The 26,952-nt window shown below is 36.4% G+C and overlaps 1 protein-coding gene across 2 annotated transcripts in view; it reads right to left on the minus strand.

The window, feature by feature from the left end:
- Ctu2 (Cytosolic thiouridylase subunit 2) overlaps positions 1–26,952 on the minus strand; it is a 102,338-nt gene that overhangs the window by 49,368 nt on the left and 26,018 nt on the right. For both annotated transcript variants that reach the window (XM_035353124.2, XM_035353123.2), the window contains 2 exons: positions 12,123–12,183; positions 1,101–1,213 (listed from right to left, as the gene is read on the minus strand). In XM_035353124.2, coding sequence (XP_035209015.1) covers positions 1,101–1,213; positions 12,123–12,183 — 174 coding nt within the window. The remainder of the gene's footprint in view (positions 1–1,100; positions 1,214–12,122; positions 12,184–26,952) is intronic.

Genomic DNA, 26,952 nt, shown 5'->3' on the forward strand with positions numbered 1-26,952 from the left:
ACACATGGATACTGGCATAATATGTTACACAATACTTCATACAAAAACTGCTACAATTCCTTGAGAGATTCAGGAAAAGAAAGACAGATCTCCTCCTATCTTTCAACGTGAACCAGAGAGTTAAATGAGGTTTAAATTAGATGGCACTTGAGAGGGCTATGTTTCTTTATCATCATGCTTTTTATACCATAAATCAGCATTCCCAATTTTATGAATTGAAGAATCATTCCTTTGAAAAGAGGCAAAAATGTGTCAGTGCGTATGGGAAAATACCTATGCCATGATTGTCCAAAATGGTTGGTTAAACAGCCAGAGATAATGACAGTCTGAATTATAAACTCCTATTGATGTTCTCGATATGTAAAGGATCATGGGATAGAAAATAGAGTGAAGACTGATTCTTGGAACTCATACATTTTACGCTGATCATCTTCCATGTCTTAGTTTCCTACTACCATTGCAGACTTCATTTTGCATTTATCTACAACACATGGAATTTTATATGTTTTTCTTATCCTGTTCCATTCACACTATATACAAATAGATCCATTCACACAAATAGATAATTTTGCTCTTTTTTCCTGCAATCAGAAGAAGAAGAAAAACACTGGTATTGGTTTTCTTTGGTTTATTCAATTATGGCAAAGCACTCAACGGCTTTTTGCCTAAAGGGAGCGATGTTTTCATTGAAGACGCAATGGAAACTGGTTCACAACCACATTACTTCATAAAAATGCTCTTGCAGCCAAAATTTGTTTAGAATCGAACTCAGGACAAATTACTAGTTTCAGTAACTAGTAATAAGGAGAAATAACTAGTAATAAGGAGTAACTAGTAATAAGGAGAGTAAGTAAGTATAACTAGTAATAAGGAGAAATAACTAGTTACTAGTTTCAGTAACTAGTTATTTCAGCGCTCAGCTGCTGTTCAGCACTGTTTAAGCGTGGTATCTCCGTTGGTTTTACTATATTGTTCTATGTGCACAATAAGTATAAAAAACTTGGATTCCATGAATCCATAAACCTAACATTTTTATCTACATTTAATGCAAAAATAATTAGAATAGAAATTAAAGTTGCCTCTCATGCAAAGAAAGTTACCATATCAAGAGAAGAATAAATGACAGGGTAGTCACATGATTTTAATGTTTCCAATACAGCATATACTTCTTTTTTCTCAGCTTCTCGATCTCCAGATGAAAAAACCATTGAATCTAGAGGAAAGAAATGTAGTTGTTATAGGATTTTTACTTGAAAACATTGAACCACTGAAATCATGTTATGAACTGATTTTTTATATAAAATACAGTTGTTCATAATATTGTTACACAGAGTAATTCAGAAATGATCATTCAGTTTCAAATTTTTACAGTTTTAAAAATGAAAAAAATAGAATGATGAATATTTTAATAAAAAAATATCCAAGTTTGAATTTCTTTTCATTACTGGACAACACATGCCAAAGCTGTCTCTTGGCCGTTATTAAAATAAATCTGTTCTCATCTTTTATAACAGTGGTTCTCAATCTATTTTGCCTTTCACTATTGCTATCAGATCATTTCCCCTCTTTCTTTCCCAAACTCAAAAAATACATATGCATTTATTTAGATTTAGATAATTTTTAATGTATTTTTATCACACATACAATAAAAGTACAGAAAATGTTGATAAATACCAAAACATGAATATAAGTAGTTGTTCATATTCATAAACTTTAACACCTAAATAAACAAACTGCATTCCCCCAAACCTATAAAATCCCCCAAGGGATAATTCCTTCCTGGTTGAGAACCCATTTTAAACATTGTGTTCTTGTTTTCAAAGACAGGATTCCCAGTAAAAAGCTTTTGAAAGTCAATCTATTTTATTTTTTATTGAAATAACCAATCATGAGATATATTTCTTATGCTTAGAAGAATATATCAAAATCAAAACAAGTCCTGATGAAAGTATGTTTCTCTCTCGATATCTATCAAGGTAGCACCAGTTATCTTTTCCAGAGAAAACCATTTGGCTTGTATCATTCTAAAATGATAAAAATACCCAAAATTTAATGTATAAACATTAGATTGTTAAAACACAATAACATGCCGAATAAATACTAATTCAGAAGTCAAACAACAAAAATCAGCGTTATATTTTCAAAATTTTCACAGGACTAGTTTCGATGGTTTTACTGAGCCACCATCCTCAGCAGCAAAACCGCAAATGAACAAGATAGAAAATATTGATTAGATAAGACGATAAAGCCTGGACAAGAATAAGCAAGTAGTGCCATCTGTTGGTGAAACCAGAACTAAAACATAATTTCTTTAAAGGCCGAAGGCAAAGATGGATTGGAATTAGGATCGTTAACTAGAACAGAAAGATTTTTTTGAATGTGAAATGCCTCTAGAAAATCCAGTTCTCCAATGGAAGATGTTTTTTGAATGATGTTTCATGAAATTTCGCGTCAAGGAACATTAGGCATATGTTAGGAAAAAGGAAACACACAAGTCTTCTGTTGCTCAACATTGTTGATCCGAAAATCACACTTTCAATTTTTCTGCTGCAAAATTATTCAAAAAACATCTTCCATTGGAGAACTGGATTTTCTAGAGGCATTTCACATTGAAAAAAATCTTTCTGTTCTAGTTAACGATACTAATTCCAATCCATCTTTGCCTTCTGTCTTTAAAGAAATTATGTTTTAGTTCTGGTTTCACCAACAGATGGCGCCACTTGCTTATACTTGTCCAGGCTTTCTTATCGTATCTAATCATTATTTCCTATCTTGTTCATTTGTGGTTTTGCAGCTGAGGATAGTGGTTTGGTAAAACCATCGAAACTAGTCCTGTGAAAATTTTGAAAATATAATGCTGATTTTTGTTGTTTGACTTCTGAATTAGATTGTTGTTTAAAAAGTTCTTTTTTGAAAAAAAAGAAAAGGCTGCCCGTAAAACTTTTAGCATACTGTTATTTGCATTATATCAATTGTATGCTGTGGACCAGATGATTTGACTTTAAATTTTTCTATCTCCAGATTCTCTTCTAGCAGCTTCTTTCTTTGGAAGTTTATGAAAGACCTCGGTCTACAAGCTCTATCCATCCCCCAAAAAAGGTTTTCCTTCTGCTTTAGGGGTGAGTGAGTGAGTGAGAGATTATGGCGCAAAACCAAAGACGATTATAGTGCACCAAACACGTGATGGGGTGAGTACAATTGATGAAATTAAAATACAATAAATAAAAACAAGTAGACAAATGTATCAAATCCAGAGGATGAAGTCATATAAGAACAAGTTAAAACCACACATTTAAAATTCAAGATACAATCTTTAAAACAAATTACATTAGGTGATAAAAGCCAGTTTCTTTCATATAATAAAATAAATTACAATTGACCTCTCTTCCGATTAAACGGTCAAGAGATAAGTCACAGCTATTAAAATATTTCTGGTGAAGACTATTAAAACATGGACACTCAATTAAAATATGACAAACAGATAAACAAACATTACAATTAAAACACACAGGCTCATTTTCAGCTTTGAGAAGATAGTTATGTGTCACTCTAGTGTGACCAATTCTGAGGCGAGTCAAAAGAACTTCCTCCTTTTTTGGATTTTTGGTTGATTTTTGGTTGATTCCCAATGCTCAATTCTAGGTTTTACATGTCTTAACTTGTTTTGAAGCTGAACATCCCAAATTTGCTGCCATTTTTTCCGGACTTTTCCCTTGATGACACAGCAGATATCTCTAAAAGGGATAAGGCGACTAGTCAGTTCATCAGCAGATTTGGCTGCAATATCTGCAAGCTCATTTCCCTTTATTCCAGCATGTCCAGGAACCCAGCAGTACAGGACTTCATATCTGCGAATCGTTAAATTTATATGAATTTTCAGGACATCCACTACCACAGGATTCTGAGTGTTGGGAAAAGCTTCCAAAGATTTAAGAGCACTATACGAGTCTGTATAAATTATGAACTTCTTGTGGCAGAGCTTTGAGATGTACAGAAGAGCATAATATATTGCAGTTAGTTCAGATGTTAGGACTGAGCAAGCATGGTGTAGGCATCTGCCCTCAATGTAATCTTCAAATACAAAAGCCATCCCGACATGATCATTTGACTTTGATCCGTCTGGGTATATCGGATAATAACTGCTATATCTGTGCCTGTGCTCAGCGAAGAGTTCTCTGTAAACGATCTCGTTAGTGCTCGCCTTCACGTGATGTTTGAAAACATCAAGGAGCTGAATCCGTGAATTTTCCCAAGGTGGAATTTCAAAATCCTGTACTGCTTGGGGGTGCATATCAGAGAGGGAAAGTTTCTCAATGACAGGGCGAACTCTTAAAGGAAAAGTAGGAACAGAGGATGGACGTGTTTCAAATAGTGTGTTACACTCATTATCAAGTAAGCACAGCTTATTGGGATGTTCAGGTTGGGATAAAATATTAAAATATTGTAAAAGGGACAATTGCTCACGCCTCAGATAAAGTGATGGTTCGTTAGAGTCAACATATAGGCTGTGTACAGGAGAAGTCCTGAAAGCTCCTGAACAAATCCGCAAACCTTGATGGTGAACAGGATCCAGTTTTAACAAAACAGATGAGCGAGCGGATCCATAAACTACTGAGCCATAGTCCAGTCTAGAGCGGATAAGCGCTCTGTAAATGCGAAGCATGGAGCAACACTTTGCACCGCAGGAGGTGTTCGCCAACACTTTTAAAATATTTAGTGTTTTTAGACACTTCTTTCTCAGGTTTAAAACATGAGAAAGGAAAGTCAATTTCTGGTCGAACGTCACTCCTAAAAATTTTACTTCGGGCGCAACTGGAATAATTGTACCATTTAGATATAACTCAGGTTCAGGATGGAGACCTCGCTTCCTACAAAAGTGAACGCACACAGTTTTCTGTTTCGAAAAAGTAAATCCCTGTTTGTTTGACCATTCTTGGATCTTATTCAGAGCCATCTGCAATTGCCTCTCTATGTATCTCATGTCTGCTCCTCGACAGCTAATCTGTAAATCATCTACATATAGTGATCCCAAGATGGTAGGAGGAAGTTCTTTTAATACAGAATTTATTTTTAAACTGAACAGCGTTACACTAAGCACACAGCCTTGAGGCACACCCTCTTCCTGTTGAAAAACATCCGAAAAAACAGAGCCAATCCTTACTTGAAAAGTTCTACTGTTCAAGAAATTCTGAATGAAGATTGGTAGGTTGCCGCGCAAGCCACTCTCGTGAAGATCCCGAAGTATACCATATCTCCATGCCTTATCATAAGCTTTCTCAACGTCGAAGAATACCGAGACAAGGTGGCTTCTTCTTGCAAATGCTTTCCGAATGGAAGTCTCTAGGAGGAGCATGTTATCTACGGTTGTTCTCCCCTTTCGAAAACCACTTTGATAAGGCGATATAATATTATTCTTTTCCAAGAAGTAGACTAGGCGGCTGTTTACCATCTTTTCAAACAGTTTGCAAACACAACTAGTAAGGGCAATTGGCCGATAGTTCGAGGGATTCCTCGGGTCTTTCCCTGGCTTCCCAATAGGAATTACTACAGCTCTCCTCCATGCACTGGGAAATGTATACTCCTTCCACACTCTATTGTAAAGTGTGAGAAGGGCACTGAGTGACTTACAGGACAGATGCTTAAGCATTTCATAATACACGCCATCCAGACCCAGACAAGACCTATGTGTCTGCAACAAAGCTCTCCTTAATTCAACCATAGTAAAGTCTCTATTGTACGGCTCAAATTTGGAAGAGTTGAAAGTGATGGGATTTTTCTCAGAGCGTTGCTTGATAGAAAGAAATGCAGGTGAGTAATTTCAGCTGGAAGAAACGGCAGCAAATGTCTCACCAATAGTATTTGCAATTTCTTCTATGGAGCTAATCACTCGGCCATCTTTTTCCAGAAAGGAAAGTGAGTGGTCTTTATACATTCCGCATGTTTTTCGAACTCTTTCCCAAACCCGCTTACTAGGTGTAGAGGATGTTATTGAGGACACATATGAAATCCAGGAATCCCTCTGGCTCTGCCTTCTTACTTTTCGTGCATTTGCTTTGGCTCTTTTAAAGGCTATGAGGTTTCGCAGAGTCGGATATCTACGAAAAATACCCCATGCTTTTTTCTGTTTTTTCAGTGCTTCATGACAGTCGCGATTCCACCATGGTTTTGAATATTGAAGTAGTTTTCCTGATGTTCTAGGAATGGGGAGCATAGCTGCCTGAATAATAGTATTAGTAACAGCTTCAACAGCGTCATCGATATGCCCATCTTCTACCATTTGATCTGTGAGCTCTGCAATGGAAGAGAAGAGTTCCCAGTCTGCCCTGTCCAGTATAAACCGAGGAAGTCTCATCATGGGATTTGCTCCTCTTCGTGCAAGAGACACAAAAATGGGATAATGATCACTGTTGTAAAGATCTTTTCCCACATTAAAAGTGCAAAAAGGCAACAGAGATGGTGAACAGATGGCAAGGTCGTGAGCATGGAATGTCTTTGAAGGCTCATGGAAGTAAGTATCCTGCCCATTATTCAGGAGACAAAGGCTATGATCTTCGATCATCTGCTCAATTTGTCTTCCTCGGCAATTTGTATCTTTACTACCCCAGAGCAGACTATGGCCGTTAAAATCTCCTGTTATGATGAAAGGCTCAGGCAGCTGCTCTAAAAGACCATTTAAATCTTGCTGATCAATATGCTCATTTGAAAGCAAATACAGAGAAACAACTGTAACAACAATATCAAAATTTGTTTGAGTAGCGACAACTTGGAGGGATGTCGTCAAAGAAAGCACATTTGAGGGATAATCCAGTGAGGTGAGGAGACCTACACCTCCACTGGCACGCTCACCTGCAATGTTATCTTTCCTGACGAAAGAAAACCTCCGAAGTTTTGCCTGTTGTTCTGGTTTTAGATTTGTTTCCTGTATTGCGAAGCATACAGGATGATAAGCATTGATTATGGCTTTGATGTCGAGCAAATTTCGGTGGAAACCGCGAGAGTTCCATGAGACGAGGGTGGCCATTATGATTGATGTTTGTTGTTCCTGTGTTCCTTTTTAGTTTTGCACGGAAGCAGATGATCGGGAACTTCTAGACCGTCTTCCACTTCCATACTGTCTGAATCTGCAGATTCAGAAATAATTTCATTTGCAGAACTATTGCTGGTACTTCTATTTTTGGTTTCTATTTTTGGAGGCACAGTTTTGGGTTTGCTCGGGATTGCTATTTCTTTATTTTGTATGATATGTGTTGGATTTTCTTTTTTCTTGCTTGCAGGCTGCTGGTTTTTATTTGGTGGAGTCTGTGTATTTATGGAAGTTTGGGTGGCTATTGTGCGGGTTGATTTCACTGCTTTGGCATATGATTTGTTTGATTGAGGCTGTGTGCTTTGAACTTGCCTTCTGGCTTCGGCATACGAAATGTTCCTAGAAACTTTTATGGTCTGCACTTCCTTTAATTTCCATTTTGGACAGGAACGGGAAAATGCTGGATGGTCGCCCTTGCAATTAATACACAGTGCTGCAGCAGTGCAATTATCACTGTTGTGGCCAACCGACGAACACCGAGCGCACGTCAGGGTCCCACGACAGGACATCTTGGAATGGCCAAAACGCTGGCACTGGAAGCATCGCATCGGGTTTGGAATGTATGGACGTACAGGACAATTGAGATATCCAGCCTTAATATTCTTAGGCAGATCAGGGGTTTTGAAGGTCAGGATCATGTGTTTCGTGTCAATCAACTGACCTTCCTTACGCATCTTGATCCGCCTGGCAGCAAGAACTGACATTTTGATCGGCTAGCTCGGAAACGAACTCTTCTTCAGAGACAGACAGAAGGTCGACTTCCGAGATTACGCCTCTACATATATTAAGTGTTTTATGTGGAGATACTGTAATATCAATTTGTCCTAGTTTGGTTAATCGTAGAAGGGAAGCAGACTGTATAGCCGAAATTGTATCGATATGCAAATCTCCAGATTGGAGACGCTTTATGTTTTTTGGCTGACCAATGGAGGAATGAATATATTTCTGAATTATAAACGGAGATAACTTTTGAATTTCGCCAGAAGGAATTGAGACTACAACGAAACAAGGGCAATTTTCAGGATCATTTGCATTTGCATCGGTACGTACTTTTTTAACAGTAGGTTTTTCAGAATTCGTTGCTGGAGTGACAGGAGTGACTTCAAAGTCTTTGATTAAAAATATATGAGGATTAGCCATATTTGCCCGCCCACCACGGAGCCCAACAAGGGAACACAGATTCCTGTGTTAGGGCTAGCCGGACCTATACGCAAACTGAAGCCCCACAGTTGGCTTTCCCGAAAGCAGGTACTCCCGAGAGCTTGACCCCAAGCCACTGACACAAGGACCAGTGACCAGCCGATTGACACCCGTGAGGACGACTAAGGTGCCTCCCGTTTAGCTGAAGCAGAGGCCAAAGCAGTATGTTGGGGACAGTACCTCGCCCCTCAACTACCAGGACCCTCCTTTCCAGCAACACGGGTCTCCACGCACGGCAAACACGTGGGCAGTTTTCTCGCCACTCGAGAACAAGAGGCAAGGGCTGTTCCAGTTTCTTGTGACGAGCCCCAAACTCCGTAGAGAAAAACCACGAGGGAGAAGGGAAGGGAAAAAGTTCCAGCCAAGAGGAGAGGAGACGGAAAAGAGGATAGATCACTGGGGCTCCAGGATCGTGACACCCGTCTCACCAAGAAGATGATCCCCTGAAGGGCTAGAGTACCTCGGGATTGCCACACCCGTACTCACAAAAGTGAGCCCCCTGAGGGGCCTTCTGCTTTAGAAAAGTACTTTATTTGTATACTGGAATGTACTTGGCAGGCATTTTCATATCACTATGATATTATAGCGTGTGTAAAGGACACCATATCAAACATCTGCAAATAAAACTTATACATTTTCTCTTTACTTTCATGGATTATTTATCCATCTGTCCTATTTTTTAATTATAAAAAACAAATCAAATGTTCTTTCTGAATTAGCATTATTTTTTTTTTATATGTAACAAGATCTCAGTTTTGATCTATGCATATAAATCAAAGGATTTAAATATTACACATAATGCATTAATGTAAAATTTAAGAAATACAGCTCCTGATTCTGGATTACAAAATTCAGGGCTTTATATACACTGACTACCAATAAGTATTTGGACACCTATGCAAATGACGATATCTGCGGTCCTAAGGTATTTCACGGACCTCGCCGGTATATATCGTGTAGAAAACAGCATCGGCTTTAGTCGCATGCAAGATGCCTCGCAGTTCAAAGCTCTCTGATTTCGAGAAAGATATAATTATAGGGTATCACAAATGTGGCCAATCCTTAAGGGACATATCTAGCGATCTGGAGTAGCCAAAATCGACAGTGGCCTATGTGATTAAGAAGTGGAAGGTGAGCGGTGATTGTCGGAATGTGCCCCGAGTCAGCAGACCAGCGAAACTGGGAGATAGAGACCGACGAGTGCTGTCCAGAGAAATTCGGAAGAACCGCACCCAACCTATGGCCCTCATCCGCGAGGAGTTTCAACAGGCATCCGGGAGTATTGTTTCAATGAATACCATCCGTAAGGAAGCACATCTGCATAGTTTTCATGGTCGTGCTGCTGCCCATAAGCCTTTGATCACGAAGTCCAACCGTGCTGCTCGGTTAATGTGGTGCAAGACACATCGAAATTGGACCCTAGATCAGTGGAAACAGGTTCTTTGGAGTGACGAATCAAGATTCACCCTCTACAGTTCGGATGGCAGGGTCTGGGTCTGGCGTCTACCTGGAGAACTTCTCCTGCCAGAATGCATTGTGCCAACAGTCAAGTTCGGCGGAGGTGGAATTATGGTCTGGGGGTGTTACTCCTGGTATGGGCTGGGACCCTTGGTCCCCATTCCTGGTAAGCTCAACTCTGATGCCTACTGCACTATTTTGGACGACAATGTGCTTCCTACGTTGTGGCAGTTTTACGGGTTGCACCCATGTTACTTTCAGGAAGACAATGCCAGTTGTCATGTTTCGACTTTAACCAAGGCTTGGTATGGTGCCAATGGAGTTCATCGAATGGACTGGCCAGCCCAAAGTCCAGACCTGAACCCTATCGAGAACCTCTGGGACGAGTTGCATCGGCAAATTCAGGGGTGCACTACCCGTGCAAAATCGGTGAAGGAACTTCTATGTCTTCTCCAAGCCGAGTGGAAGAAAATACCACTAGCTGTCATACAAAAACTTGTGGAAAGTATGCCCCGGAGGGTCCACGCTGTAATTACCTCTCGTGGAGGCTCTACCAACTACTGATTTTGAATAAAGTTAGTTTTTCTTTTCTATCACAGGTGTCCAAATACTTATTGGTAGTCAGTGTAGTACACATTAGTTTGGGAAAAAAAAAAAAAAAAAAGTCTTTTTTTCCATTCTATCTTATCTGCATGCTCATAATAGTTTGTTATTGTAATGCATGTTTTACATATATCAAAGAATACTTGCTAAAAATATGAACATGAGGATTTTCATAGTTATTTATTTTCCTTTATACCTTGTTTTCCAAAATAAGATACAAACATATGAATTAAATGCCAATTAGAATTGGCATGATATTGTGAATTTAAATGCATTTCTAATAAAGAAATGTTTTGATGTGGTTTAATCTTCTAAAATCCCTCATTTGAATGTAAAACTCACTTTAGATATGAGTTAAGCATAATGAAAATATGCAATAAAAATATTACACATTCACAAGATAAAATTCACTTTAAAATGCATTTTCAAATAACAATAAAAAGAAAAAATACCTGATGCTTGAAATCATAATAAAAGTTCCTATATCAATATGGAAACATGGATATTAAAGAAATTAAAATTTTGTCACCATAATCGAAAATTTCAATTGAGATTTTCAAAATCTACATTAAAAACATTTTTACAGTTACTCTGATCTTACAACCTGATATACTTTAACTATTTATAAACCTTGACATTAACTATTTAAAGTTCAATAGCCAATATCAGTAAATGCAGTCTTAAAATTATATACAAAGTTTAGATTACTATGAAAATACTCAACAAATTGGGAAAAAAAGAAAAAAAAGAAAAAAAACTCAATCTCTTCATTGCCAGAAAGGAGATAACTTGAAAGCAGCAATTTTAGAAAAGTCACTCTCTTCAATTATATGCATAAAATATTCTCCCGCATGCTTTTTAGAAACTTCCTTTTGTCTAGTCTAGATTAAATCAGATTTATGTTTTCAGAAGATTTTTAGAAAAATCAAAAGAGTTTAATGTTAATGTATTCCACTTTCTTATAAATTTCAAATCAGCATATATCTTTATTAAAATAAACAAGTTTTTGAAAGTGTGAATGAACTTAGACTAAAGCAACACAAGTTAATTTATAAACAAAGCAGCTGAACTATGCTATACTGAAACTGCCCAAAAATGTAATTAAATCTATGAGCTGAATGTCAGTGCACATTTCAAAATTCAATCTAAATGATGGCTTTGCACATGATACTGACACAATATGCAGAATAAGACAATTGTTAGGAAGACTTGTACTACTTGAAGCTATTACCAAATGAAAAATTATAATAAATGAACATAAAATATACTGAATACACTTATAAAAATTACAATGATAGTCCCATATTAAATGTTCTTATTTCACATTTGAAAAATTTGTACTTTTAAATATCTTAATATTCTTTTCTCTGTCAACAACAATCTCAATACAAAAAATAATAATAGCTTATTTGAGGCTAATAACAACTATCAAATCAATTTTGATAACATATCTTATCTGTAAAAGCAAGCTTAATTTATATAAGGACTGGAATATTCCATACAACTGCAGAGAAGCAAATATTGGTTATTATTAATAATACAGTGAGGAATTTTTCTTTTTTAGAAAGAGGTTTCTAAGTACAGTGTGCTTCAATGTTAAGGAAGTAATCAGCAGCTAGAGCATCTTTTTAGACTGGTACAACTCTAAATCTAATTTTTGAGAGAAAACATTTTAAAGACAAACATTTCAAACAAGAGTAACATTTTAAATAAAAGTCATTCATGTTAAAAGTGACATCAGCATAAATGAGCATGCATTGCAATAAATTATATTTACCATCAATGAATAAAATGCCTGGGATAAACCTAATTTGTTTCAAGGATGCAGATTCTAGAGTCTAAAATAAAATAAAAGCATTAATAAAAATTACAAAAGTATGACTTCTTTACAAATTAACACACACTTTTTCTAACACATTTTGAAAGCATACACACACGAATATACAATACAAAATCCAAGATCCAGAATTGTTCACACTTTAGTGAATCTGGGTTTTGAGTCATTAACTTAAATCTAGTACTATCAGATGTAAAAAGAATGGAATTAAATATATGGTAAGGTAGCCTGTGAAGCATTTATAATTTAAAAAAAAAAAAAAAAGAAAGAAGAAAAAGAAAAAAAGCTGAACCTAACCTTAGTTTTACTGTTTGTTTATTGCCAAGCTTTCTTTTTTCTTTCTTCTTCTTCCCCCCTTTTTTTTGGGGGGGGTCCCCAATTTTACAGACATAATTTTTTACTATTACAAAGTTCCATGGTTCAACTTCCTTTGTCAAAAATCTTCGATGAATAATAAATTAAATCTTTTCATTTTCAATAATTTATTTTGTTTTCTTCATTATTCCATGGTGATATTCTGTGGATTTAAAACCATACTATAGATTTTTTTTTTTTGTTACCTGATTGATGATTGCAGCATTGTCATTGCAATAAAGATTTAAGTGATATTACCTTCCTTTAGCATTTCTATACATATTCAGTTGACCAGAAAATTTCATGTTATATTTTTACAACAGATAATATTTCATAATATAGACAGAAAATTTAGTTTTCTGTTATATTTCATAATATAAAACATCGTGAAATTTTCTGTAAAAACCATACCACTTGCTTTTTTTATTATTTGGCATATTTCCTCAGTGCCAGGAGTGATGAGTTTGGTTTAGCTTCTTCCTGATACAACTACAGTTTTTTTACTGTTATGTAATAGTTTTTTTTTTTTTTTTTTTTTTTTTTACTGAAATGGAATTCTATTATTTGGGACTTGCTAAGAGATGAAAACTATTCTGATTCTTCAAGAAAGAAGTATTCTGCAGCAAAGAAAGATTGTGCTTGAATAACCACTTCATAAAATAAAAATATGACTTGAAGTCAAAAAGGAGATATTTTTTAGATTTAAACAATGCAATAAATTTCACCATCTATTGCTCAATTGGCGATCAGGAGAATATCATTGCAGTGCAGGACCATATCACCTTCATTTAGCATTTCTTTGCAAGTTCCATTAATACAAATTTCATTTATTATTTATGACAAAATAATAAACTGAATCAAATCAGAAAATTAAAGACAAGTGCAATTTGAAATGCAAATTCATTAAAAGTGAGAAATACAAATTCATTGGATTCTAATTATTTCCCCCTTCTTTCCTGCTATACAAACAAATGGAAACAAGAATGTGCAATATTCTACTCTAAATAACATAGCTCACCCAGCTTCAGTTATCGTGTAGAAGTTAGATCTATTGTTGCTCCCTCCACAACCATTCAGGGGCTGAAAATGTGATTTGCTCACCGAGATAGGAAAAAATTATTTCCTTCCTCCATTAGTTTGCTAACTGGCAGGTGTTCAAGTGAAATAAGAAGCAGAATGATTCAACACTATTATACTTAATGATGTTTCTTGGCATAAGAAATCTCAGCTAATTAGGAGAAAAATTTACTGTATACTTTTCTTGAATATCATACTCTCCATTCCTGATGATACTCTCCATTCCTATACTCTGTAAAAAAAAAAATTTCTCAAAAAAAAATTATATGAAGTTTGGATTACAGATCATTCTGGTTACTGGATGCTCAGATTTCAGACTTTATACTGTAATTCTGTATAATTCACACTTAAGATATTAAACAACTTGCTCTTTATCTACTTATGATAGGGATTATATTTATGGAAGAATGTGAGTATGATAGAGAGAGGAGTTCCCATTACACTGTAATACAATGAGACAGATTCAATACATTTATACAGAAAACAGATACAATATTCACCAAATGCTAAATAAAGATGCACTAAGTACACATATGCAACAACCATAAATACATACTAATATCAATGCATGAAGATGCCTATTTCATAAATCTGTTCAGGTCCACTTTTGTACATAGTAAGCAGAATGAAAAGGACACAAACAAATATAAATTTTTTACATATACAAGGGAAAACCTGCATGACCGTTCCCTGGTCCATAATAACATTAACTCTACATACAAATTTACAGTCAAATGAATTTAATGGTTCGAATTTAACGAACAGTAGCAATCCTCTGTTATATTGTAAAATTAACAATTCACAGTTTAGCACATTTTGCAACCTAAATCTTTCAGATCTTGAGCAGTTCACTCATTCATTCACTATTCAAAAAATTCACATTGACATATTAATACACAGCACTGTTACATATACAGTCAAAAGTCTTTAATCCGGACTCGTCGGGACTTCGGCGATTCCGGATTATCGATTTTTCCGGATTATAGATCATCAGTTTAAATCTGGTAAGATGGCATTCAGAAATTATAAAATTAAAAATATGAAACCGTAATTTATAAAATAATGAGCAATTATGATCTAAAGGGTATCAAAATTTACCAAAAAAGAAGCCTAATATTTATTTGTTTACTTTATTAAACATTTCTTTCAACGCGCGGATGCGTAAAGCATACCCGAAATTAGAAAATTGCAACCAGAAAACTATTCGATTTGTATTCGTGGTATTTATAATGACGAGGAATTTGATTTAAATCATATCAAAGACGGAGTACATCGAAATTAAATACTACATTTAGTAAGGAATTATAAGCCGAATAAAATAAAAACATCTGCTCTGAAGATAACGATAGTGTTGACAAATCAACTTCCAGTTCATTGCGCGCCGGGACGTCTTCCCCCCCCCCGCGCAGAGCAGCGTGAAATTGATAAACAGATTTCGGAACGGTTAGATAAACAAAGAATATGCCTTTATCCATTTTTTGTAGCAATTCGTTTTTTGTTTGATGGACATCGAAAGATACTTTCGTTTTCTAGATCCTTTGGGAGCTCCAGCATCGGAAATTCTATTTGACATAATCAAAAGTTCAAGCTTACTTTTAGAAAATTGCTCATACAGTCTGCAAAAAATAATAAGCCGGATCCAATTCGAAGATTAAGGAACAACGCAATCATCGACATTAACTGAAATAGATAATTAGATAATTTTAGCTTATACCGTCCGTTATACATTAAACGCGCACGCGAAATCGTATTCTGCACTTGCGCAGACGCATATGCGCAGACGCATATGCGCAGTCGTAAATGTCTTGGGCGCACGAGTAAAACGCCTATGCGCATGCGCAGAAAGATTTTAGCTTTGAGGTCCGGATTATAGATCATTCCGGATTATGGGTGTCCGAATTAACGACTTTTGATTGTACTATTCTTAAGACTATTGCTTCCCCGTGAATTACATGTAAGGGGAGATGTGCAAATTTGTCTATACAGGGTTCAATGATTTCTGTAAATAAAAATTGAAATATTCTAGGTTGGCATGCTAAAACCATTATTTGAGATACTGAAGCAACAAGAAATAACATAATTTTCATAAATTCACATGACTTGCTTTGGAGGTTTGAATATAGAACCTCTTCTTCAGCAGCAGAAGTGCAAACGATAAAGAAGAAGCCTGTGCTTTTGCAATGATAATGGACTAGAAAAGTCAAGAAAGTTTCATTAAGGAATAAAGCAGAGCTATTCGTGCAATTGATTGGAATAATAAAAAATGAATGAAAATGATAAAAAAGGAAAATGAGCATTGGTGTAATAAAATATGAAAACTGTACAATAATTTAATTAAAAGTTGAGAGAAAAGATTGATTGAAATTTGGATCATTAACAAGAACTAAAGGACTTTATGAAAGCAAAATGCCTCTAAGAATTCTAATTTGCCAACAGAAGATTTTTTGAATAATTTTGGCTGCAGAAAAATGGGAAATAATTTGACCAAAATTTGGGCAACAGATGAATTATGAGTTTCTTTTTTCCTTAACATATGCCTCATGCTCCTTAGAGCCAAATTTTCAGGCTCTCTTACTTTGACATATTGGCAAGAAATACTGCATATACCCCAACTGTTTAAATCCGGAATGGGGTCTTTATATATGGAACCGTAAATTCTATTGGTTGAAGACAAAACAACATAAAAGTTAAACTTTTATATAATTGCAATTTTGTAGCAAATCCACTAATTAACTATCATGCCCAAATAACTGCTATATACCAAATGATTTTTACTATATATCACAATTTAAGATAATGAGAAGAGGCACCTCAAATGTGTGCCATGATTCTCTCCTTGAGGTTGCGAGGAGTGCAACTTTCTGTTCGATTTGCTGAATGAGTGGAAAGAAGAACTTGCTATTAAAGCTGACTTTTAGGCATTTTACTTTCCTAACACTCCTTTGAGATTTACTAAGACATAGCAAGGAATTTTATTTCAATGTAGATCTTCTGTTTACAGTAAAAGCTTAGTATTACTGATAGAGACTGTAAAGTTGTGAGAACAAGCCCATTTTGCAAATATGTCCAGTCTATGCTGTTCCTTTTTCTAAATTCATTCTACCTACCATCACCAGCATATAGTCATCCATAAAAGCTATAAGCTTCGCGCATTGCAGTTTTTAAAGCAATTAGAAATTGTGTTCATTTCTATCCTGAAGATAGCTTCTGATAAAGCAGACAGTCTCTGTGTGGCAAATGAATTCTAAAAGATAAAGTATGAAATTCAAAGTATATCAAATATGCCTTTACAGTTTGTTGCAACAACAGTACGTAAAAGGTTGTTGCTTTTATTACCTCTTACTTTATCAAGCAAGCATTCTTCCATGACTTTCTTTTCTCTCATGAAATCCAACTTGGTTTTGATGCATGAGTGCTGAGGTCTTCATGTGGTAGTTTAGATGGGCAAATACAATTTGCTCAATCACTGCTATTTGAGAAGATTCATTGGTCTATAAGATCTGTATGATTTTTCTCAGTTTTGAAAAAGAAGACACCTTTACTGATTTCATATCTCATTGGGAAGTATAAACGCCTCCAGTACACTTTTTAAGTAAAGCGAGAAATAAATATGAGAAGCCTCTATACATGACCTTTATAATTTCTTTATGTACCCACTCAGGCCCATGTGATTTTTCTGTACACTAGGGCTTGGATTATGGAAGCTAGTTCTTTATTTAGCCTCCTTTATACTAGTACCAGACCACATTTTTTTTTTTTTTTTGAATTTTCCGCTTATTATGCTCTAATTGTCATTATTCAGTGCTGGTTTATCTGGTGAGAAGGGACTCATCTAGTATTTTCCAGCTGATCTCAGTGTTAGTGGTGTCCTGTGGATTTGTGGCTGCTGAGCATTGTGATGGACAAAACACCTTGTTGCAAGAAATCCTTTTAGCAAACCAAAGTTCTCTTTGATAGTGTGCAATAACTTTGTACAGATTCCTTTTGTTTACTTATTTATCTACTTTCATAAAAGTTCTAGCATTCTTGTAGATGGTCCTTTTCTTATTGTTAATAATAGGGTATTTTTTTTTTTTTTTTTACTTAGGCCTTATGTATGATATTAGCAATTGTGCAGAATCTCTGCAAAAAGTTTATTCCAATGATAGTGGAAAGCATTCATTTGTAGTCTAATATATCCATTTAGGAAAAAAAAAAAAAAATGCCTCATCACCATGAATTAAAGAAAATTTTAGGATTAAGCAATATGCAAGATTTACACACTAATAAGAGAACTGTGTTGAAAATTTATATACGTAATCCTACTACAGTCAAAAGTCTTTAATCCGGACATCCATAATCCGGAATGATCTATAATCCGGACCTCAAAGCTACAAACTTTCTGCGCATGTGGAAACGCATCATGTGTTTACGCATGTGCATAATACCTTTACGCATATGCATAATACGTTTATGCATGCTCGTTTAATGTATAACGGATGGTATAAGCTAAGCTAAAATGATCTAATTATCTATTTCAGTTAATGTCGCAGATTGCGTTGTTCCTTAATCTTCTAATTGGATCTGGCTTATTATTTTTTGCAGACTGTTAGAGCAATTTTATAAAAGTAAGCTTGAACTTTCGATTATGTCAAAAAGAATTTCCGATTCTGGAGCTGCCAAAGCATGTTTCGATGTCCATTAAACAAAAAGTGGAATTGCTGCAAAAAGGGATAAAGGCATGAGGAAAGTGACAGAGAGGTGACTTGCTTCTTTAACCATTCCGAAATCTGTTTATCAATTTCACGCTGCTCTGCGGGGGGGAATGTCATGCCGCGCAATGAACTGGAAGTTGATCTGTCAGTACTATCCTTATCTTCAGGGTAGATGTTTTTATTTTATTCGGCTTATAATTCCTTACTAAATGTAGCATTTCATCTCAATGTACTTCGTATTTGATATGATTTAAATCAAATTTCTCGTCATTATAAGTATCACGAATACACATCAAATAGTTTTCTGGTTGCAATTTTCTAATTTCGACTATGCATAATGTATGCTTTACGCATGCGCGTGTTGAAAGAAATGTTTAATAAAGTAAACAAATAAATATTAAGCTTTTTTTTTTTTTTGTAAATTTTGATAACCTTTAGATCATAATTGCTCTTTATTTCATAAATTATGGTTTCATATTTTTAATTTTATAATTTCTGCATGCCATCTTACCAGATTTAAACTAATGATCTATAATCCGGAAAAACCGATAATCCGGAATTGCTGAAGTCCCGACGAGTCCAGATTAAAGACTTTTGACTGTATAAACTGGTCAAAGGAGAGAATATTTCCTACCCTATTAAAGGTGAAAAATGTCAGGGCAACTATGAGGGGTGTTCAAATGAAAAGGTACAGAACAGCACTGGGGGTATAATATAAGTCTTTAACTCAAAAGTAATCACCAGACGCCTGAGTACAACTATCCCACTGTTTCATAAGTCGAAAGATTCCCTATTCCCAAAATTCTTGCAGTTGTGGAAGAAGCTAGTCTTCCACTGTGCCTTTTATATAATCATCCAAGTTGAAGCGCTTTCCCCTGAGATTTTTTTTAGCAGACCAAACATATGGAAGTTATAGGATGACATGTCGAGGCTGTAGGGTGGATGCTCAAGCTGTTCCCATTTGAACTTGGCCATTGCGACCTTTGAGTGACCAAAGTGAAGCACAATCAATCCCTCTATGAGCAGCCCAGCCCATTTGCCCTTGATGAACTTGCTACAGAGTGTCTCATGTCCACTGTTAGTAGTGTTTCTGTACTAGAGGAATTTGATGAGTATCGTTCCTCAGACGTCGAAAAAGAGAGTGAGCATCATTTTGCCTGCTGAGAGTACAGCTTTGAATTTTTTAGGCCGAGGTGAGGACACATTCTTCTATTGCATGCTATCCTGCTTTGTCTTTGGCTTGAAGTGATGGCACTACCTCTCGTCACCAGCAACGATTTGCTCCAGGAAAGTGGGGTCTTCATGATACCAGATTAGGTGTTGCAGTGTTAGCTCCATAAGCATTTTCTTTTGAGGTTCGTTGAGCTTCTTTGGAATCCACTGCACACACATCTTCCAATAACCCAACCTGTCATGCACAACTGTCCCCACTGTTCCAATGCTGGCCTTCACCGTCACTGCCAACATTCAAATTGTGACACGCTAATCACTTCTCACCAGATCGTTTAATTTGCCAATGAGTTTGGTCACGATTACCATGTTTGTCTGGCTTGGTCTCAGGTCATCACTCAAACACCCCTGGCCTTCAGAAACACAGGCACTCCACTTTCCCACCGACTTGACACACTTAACACAGTCTCCCACATGTACAGGCATGATCCAGCAATGAATATCAGCCAGTTTAACCCCTTCCACAATCAGAAATTTATTAACAGTTCTTACTGCTCCTTCATTGAATTTTGCAATGCAAATGTCATGATACCGCACATGCACTGCCATGTGAATTGTGCAGAACACACAAGTGCCTGCTTCTCTACTACATCATGTGCGGCACCCATGCATCCGCATATCCACACCAAATGCTACATTTACATCCCTCAATATCTTATTATGTTGTCCTAATGTGGCATATGCAAATATCAATCAGTTTGCTTGTCATGATGTTTCTTACCTTTTCATTTGAACACCCCCTGTATCACACAAAAGTGCAAAACATATCTTGCTGTTTCAGGAATTGAAAAACTTAACAAACTAGTGAAAAGCATGCATTTGATTCAATTTGTCTCTGTGTTCCTTTCTGCACTTCTGACAGAGAAAACAAAAAAGAGAGAGAAAGGAGTGGCAGATTCAAATAGACTTTTAGGTGCACTGAATGGAAATTCAGCAATGACCCCAGATAAAAGTTTGCCCTAAATAGTAAACAATGTGGTGAACAGCTTTCAACCTTGAAATATAGGTCACCCTGCATTAGGTAGCTTAAAAAATGACTAGAAATAGTCCTGATTACAACAACTTCAAAGAAACTATTTATGCTAAAATATTATTTGCAAAAATTTCATCATTTCTGCTGAATTAGAACTACTTTAAATTTAATACTAGTAAATATGTTTAAATTATTTTCTTTTTACTCCAAAGCAGCTTTTCAAATATAGCAAACAAACACTGCAAAAGAACAGGCTAGCTCAGACAAAAGTCTTGTAAGGATCTTAAGTTTTACTAACGTTTATTTTATTTTAAATCTTTACTATCACTTCTTATTTTCTACTTCCGGCCAGAATTATAAGCGTTAAGGTTTTTATGCAAAGTCCCACCTATACTTACGAAAATTTCAAGACTGCCCTACTAAAAGCCTTCCCTGTTGCAAGGGATCGTGCGAAATTAGAAACGGAACTTTTCAGTATATATCAACAAAGAATCGAAAACCTCTCAAGCTTTATTTTAAGAAAAATTCACGTCTTCAAACTCTTGTATGGAAACCGTCCGGATCCTGAAATAATTCAAGTGATTTTGCCGAGGTTACTGCCCCAAGTGCAAGACTTTATTGAATTAAGAAATCCGACTACACTGAAAAGTTATTTGAGCTAGCAATCCAGTTTGAAAGAAGAAGAACGGCGGACGTCGAAAGAAGACGCCAATATCAACAGCGAAACCAATTTGGTACGCCAAGACTACAGCAAACTCAAGCACACGGCTACGGAGGCAAAGCGAATCAGTGGGCAAGGAAACCCGAGCATTCAAAAACAGCCGGCGAACGTCGACAGTTCAATAGCAATCCAGGAAAAAAGTCTCAAGGCCAGGGGAAAAAGAAGGAAAGCACGGAAATGAAAAATAATTTAAACTAAAACGGATTTCTGCTGACGGGAGGGTGCGGAAATCCGAAGGCCACGAAAACCCCTCTTCCTACAAGTTAAATACAGTAATGGTGAAAAATTTGACTCTTCCAAAGATTGAAGTGTTGGTGAATAATATCCCAGCCACCTCACTCCTGGATACAGGCGTGCAGTGTTCCTGTGTGGCAGAAGAATTTTTTAGGAAGTATTTTCGTAAATATTGCATATATAATTCGGATAATACGACAGTGTTAGCTGCGCAAGGAGAAAAATGTAAGTGCATAGGTAAAGTACCTTTGTATATCCGTATCAAGGAAGAACAAGTAAAGGTGATGTTTTTTATAGTAAAGAATCTGAAAGCACATTTAATCTTAGGAATAGATTTTCTTTCAGACGCACAAGCAACACTGGATTTTAATGAAGCATCCCTTAAGCTGACAATGAAACCAGTTCAGGCAGAAAAGGCTGAACCGCCGATGTTAAAACTTGACCACCTCCCTAATGACGAGCAAGGAAGAATCCGACAAGTGGTAAGTGAATTTGCTTCGTTATTTAGTGATATTCCAGGATTTACTCAGGTTACTAACCATAGTATTGACACCGGAGATGCAATGCCAGTTCGCCAAAAACCATACCGGTATGATAAGAATAAGGAAAAAATTATAGAATGGCATATTACCGATATGCTACATAAAAAGATCATAACGCCGATCTCAAGTAGTTATGCTAGCCCGGTGGTTTTATGTAAGAAAAATAATGACTATCCTTTGACACATCCGAAAAGGTGGAGATTCGCGATTGATTACCGTAAATTAAACTCTGTAACTAAATATCCGGTATATCCGTTACCGATCATTGAAGAAATTCTAAGGAACATAAAATCCACCAAATACATGACGACTTTAGACTTAACGACTGGTTATTTTCAAATAGGGGGTTAGGCCTGAGGACGTGCCTAAGACTGCTTTTATAACCAAGTCTGGCACTTATGCATTTTTGCGTATGCCGTTTGGCCTTTCAGGGGCCCCGGCAACATTTCAGCGATGCATGGACATTGTGTTAAGACCTGTTCTTGGAAAGTCCACATTTATCTATTTAGACGATATCATTATTACTAGTGATAATCTCGACCAACATGTACAAGATTTAAGACAGGTGTTTTCTTTATTAAATGAGGCCAGTCTAAAAGTTAATGTTGAAAAGTGCAAATTTGCAGCCCCTGAATTAAAATATTTAGGTTACAAAATATCTCAAAAAGGAATCGAGACAGACGAATCAAAAAATAATCGCTGTACAAAAGTATCCGACTCCAAACACGGCGAAGAAGCTCTCTTCTTTTCTAGGACTTTGTTCATATTATAGGTCCTTTATAAAAGATTTTGCGGCTATCGCTGAGCCATTGTTAAAATTAAAAAGGAAAAAGGCAAGATTCTCGTGGACGGCCGAAGCCAATAGTGCTTTCGAAAAATTAAAACAAGCATTAACGCAAGCCCCTGTGTTGAAATTTCCTGAAAAGGATGAGAATTTAGAAATTCCAGCGGATGCTTCGGATTATGCGGTGGGAGCAGTACTTTCGCGAAATCAGCAGCCCGTGGCATTTTTTTAGCCGAACTTTAAATCAAACACAAAGAAACTATTCCGCGACCGAGAGAGAGGCACTTGCAGTTCTGTTAGCAGTGCAAAAGTTCCGAGTCTATTTTGGAAAGGCGCCGATAACAGTGTACTCTGATCATGCGGCGGTAACTAGATTGTACTCAGGGAAAAATTTATCCCCAAGGTTAATAAGATGGGCACTCAAGCTGCAAGAATATAATCTGGTAATCAAGCATACCCCCGGAAAGGAAAATATCGTAGCAGATGCCCTATCAAGAATTAAAATAGACGAACAAGGTAATACTGTAAAGGTGGCAATGCTTACAGCATGTACAATAAATTCCCGAGAAACTGTAATAACCGAACTGGGTAAGGATCCTGAGTTTGGAAGCATTTATGAGTATTTAAAGGATCCTGAAAATTTTAGCCACCAAGATATTGTGGTGATAAGAAATAGGGCGGCCCATTACAAACTAATAGATGGTCTATTATTCTATACAAAAACTACGAATTCCAACAACGAATTTCGACCTGTTATCCCAGCTAGTCTTAGATTAAATATCCTGCAGGAGCTCCATGACAGCCCTTTAGCTTCTCATGCTGGTATTCGAAAAACTATCCAACGCGTACGCGAGGCAGTCTATTTTCCTAACTGCAAAAGTTAACAAGGTTAACAAGGGTCCAGTCCTGCCCAACATGTCAAGCAGTTAATTATATTAATTTCCGCCCGGCCGGGTTTATAAATAGTATTAAATCCGAATTTCCAAATGAAATAATTGGCATCGATTTATTGGGCCCTTTCCCAAAAAGTCAGTTAAATAAAAGTCGCTATCTCCTTGTTATGGTTGATCATTTTAGTAAATGGACCGAAATTGTTCCCTTAAAACGAGCCTCCGCAAAATTATTTACTGATTCTGTTTTAAATAAATATATTTTAAAATACGGGGCGCCCCTAAAAGTTATATCAGATAATGGTCCTCAATTTGTAAGTAATATATTTGAAGACATGTGCCAAAAACTGGGCATACGTCATTTAAAAATGGTCTCGTATCAGCCGCAATCAAATATAGCGGAACGGGTCAATAGAAATATAGTGAAAATTATCCGTAGTTATGTTAAAAATTTTCATAAAAGCTGGGATAACTATGTCAATGAATTTGCTTTCGCCCTTAGGACCGCAAAACATGATACAACAGGCAAAACTCCTGCTGAGTTATTTTTAGGCAGAAAGATTATAACGCCGTTAGATTTTATGTGCAACAAAGAGCCCCAGAATTTAAAATGGGTGATATAGAAAAACTAATTAAGGAAGCAAAGAAGAATACGGAAGTAGCACAAAGAAAACAGAAGCTCTATTATGATTTGAAACGACGGGGAGTAACTTATAAAGTAGGGGATGAAGTTTTAAAAATTAAGCATTCACTTTCTTCAGCACCAGAAGATAAGACTGCCAAATTTTTTCCACGATTTGAAGGACCATATGTTATAGAAAAAATAACTCACGCTGTAGTAGTGTTAAAAGCCAGAAATGGTGAAACCTGCTCCGCAAACATTGATCAAACCAAACCCTACTTCGATCGTAATAAAATGCAAATATTTTCAGATCTTTTGCAGGATCCGGCACGGCAGACATCGCAGGCACAAGCTCCAGTGGTGGAAAAATGACAAGTACAAGGGCAAGCCTTTAAGAGGCAGGAGCAAGTGAAAAGAAAATTTCCCCGCGGAAAAATTGAAGGTAGCAAGAAAAAGAAGCCGTTCCACCGTCCAGAAAAGAGAGTTCACGAACACCCCCAGAATGAAGAAGGGAGAAGGACGACGTATGTGAAGAGAACCAGGAGAAATGACGGCAACTATAACCCGGCTCTAAAACGGAAGATCTACTCATCCGACAGGACTCTCCGCAGCAAATGCCGCCGAACTGTGGAAGGGCCATCAACGGCGAAGGAAAAGTTACAAGGAAAATTTGAACGGCCAGCAAGGAGGTCCAAGCAGGAACTCAAAAGAAGGTTCCCGGTTCTGCCAAGACCAGCTGCCATCAAACGGCCAAGACCACAAGCAGAGGAGAAAAAGAAGGTATTCAAGGGTGACTGAACTGGTGAAAAAAGGAAGCTTCCGGAGGAAGGCACTGAAGGGCGAGCCCGTACAAGAAGGAGGATAAATCAAACAACTATCTGCAATACCTTTAAAAACTGGGCCCAGAAAAGGATGTCCGAATATCACAAAGATAAGTAAAATTTTATGTTACTTTGCAAACTTAAGTTAATCTTTCATTCTTACTGCAAGTGGCAGATTTCAAGAAGTTTTACCTCATGCGAGGTCTACCTTTATCGCCAAAAGGGCGAGAAATGAGTTGTTACCGATTTTGGTATTACATTTTTCAATTACTCGCGCGTAAACCTAAAGTTGATGTATAATAGCGTTGTGTAAAGACTTAAATATTGTAAAAAGTTATTGTATAAATTTTATTTCAAACATTCTAGCAGGAAAGAAGTTTAGTCTGAAAGACTTTTTGAAATGTATTATTTCAATGTAGAAAGAATTGGCACTTGCTTTGAAAAGAATAGAAGTTAACAATGTACTACTAATGTATGTTTTCAAATGTGTAAAATTAACGGCATATTGATATGTTCTTATATACAATGTGAACTGTTATTTTAAATGTTAAGAAATATTGTGATATGGTAAAAGTGAATGTTAAAATTTTTTTTATTCGTGTGACTGTAAACAGACTAAATCATGGTGAATATGTGTTAAAGGTTGAATGATGTAGTTAGGCTCTCTGACGCTACACTTCAGAGTTAGACACTTTCAGAATAGTACCTCAGGGTTTAGAGTTGAAATTAGGGTGTGTTAAGAGGTCTTGTTATGTTGAATTTTAACACGTTAGTGTTTCGATTATAGGAGGAAGTATGGAACACGTAGACAGAAACACATTCGTGTTTGGTGTTCTTTTACAACACATGTCAGAGAGCACGGGGAGAGATAATTAAAATAGTCATGAATGAAATAAGAATGTTAAGTGAAATATAATTATACATGTTACTTGCCATTTCATTGTGTAACATTTCATTAAACTAGTTTTCCTTCCAGATCTCTGGAAGGAACCAGATTTGAATAAGAGCTCCTGTTTGGATGCAGTACAGATGAAAAAAAATTGTGTATCCTGGGAGCTGCTATTGTAAAAACAAATTTCTTTCTTTTAAATTTCTAGTTTCTAGCGAAAAAAAAATGTTTGTAAAAGATTGGCCTCGCGTTAGATTCTAGAGCTAAAAGTTTTCAACAAGGTCGTTTTAGACCTCAGTTTCAAACTAATTAACTCTGGCGGGAAGTATGTAAGGATCTTAAGTTTTACTAGCGTTTATTTTATTTTAAATCTTTAGTATCACTTCTTATTTTCTACTTCCGGCCAGAATTATAAGCGTTAAGGTTTTTATGCAAAGTTTGTCTGGCGAACGCCAAGTATTTAAGTTGTGGCTTTTTGCCAAACGAGAGAGAGGAAGCAGTGAGTCGAAGCAGGCCGCTTACCTTAGAAGTTTTACGCAGTTGCTTGTTGCCTTCCAGGCCAGAGGTTTTAATCCTCTTGATAAATTTTAAACGTGTTGTAGTGTTCACAGTTCTCTGTACTACATACGCTTCCTGTTAATATAAGGCCAATCTTCCACGTTTATTATTCTAAAGTTAAATTAGAGTTTAGTTTTATTTTTATACTTTTACGTTTTGACCCCAAGTAGCGGGTCGGTGTATTCCGAAGTACGGAAGTCATTGTAAATAGAGAAAAATAAAGGGTTTTGTATACCCTTCTTGTGTATCCTGTTTACTTCCCACAGTTTTGAACATAGCTTTAGTAAGCTCTCTGTTCCGAGTCAGGTCCTTGCATGTTCCCGAAGAAGGTTAGAAGGAACATTGAACCTGATAGTCTAATTTTAGAATAAGGCATGAATG

This window comes from Stegodyphus dumicola, chromosome 2 (genome assembly GCF_044657685.1).
Source record: "Stegodyphus dumicola isolate Sdum_Otavi_A_Nest chromosome 2, ASM4465768v1".
In the NCBI taxonomy this organism is placed as follows: domain Eukaryota; kingdom Metazoa; phylum Arthropoda; class Arachnida; order Araneae; family Eresidae; genus Stegodyphus; species Stegodyphus dumicola.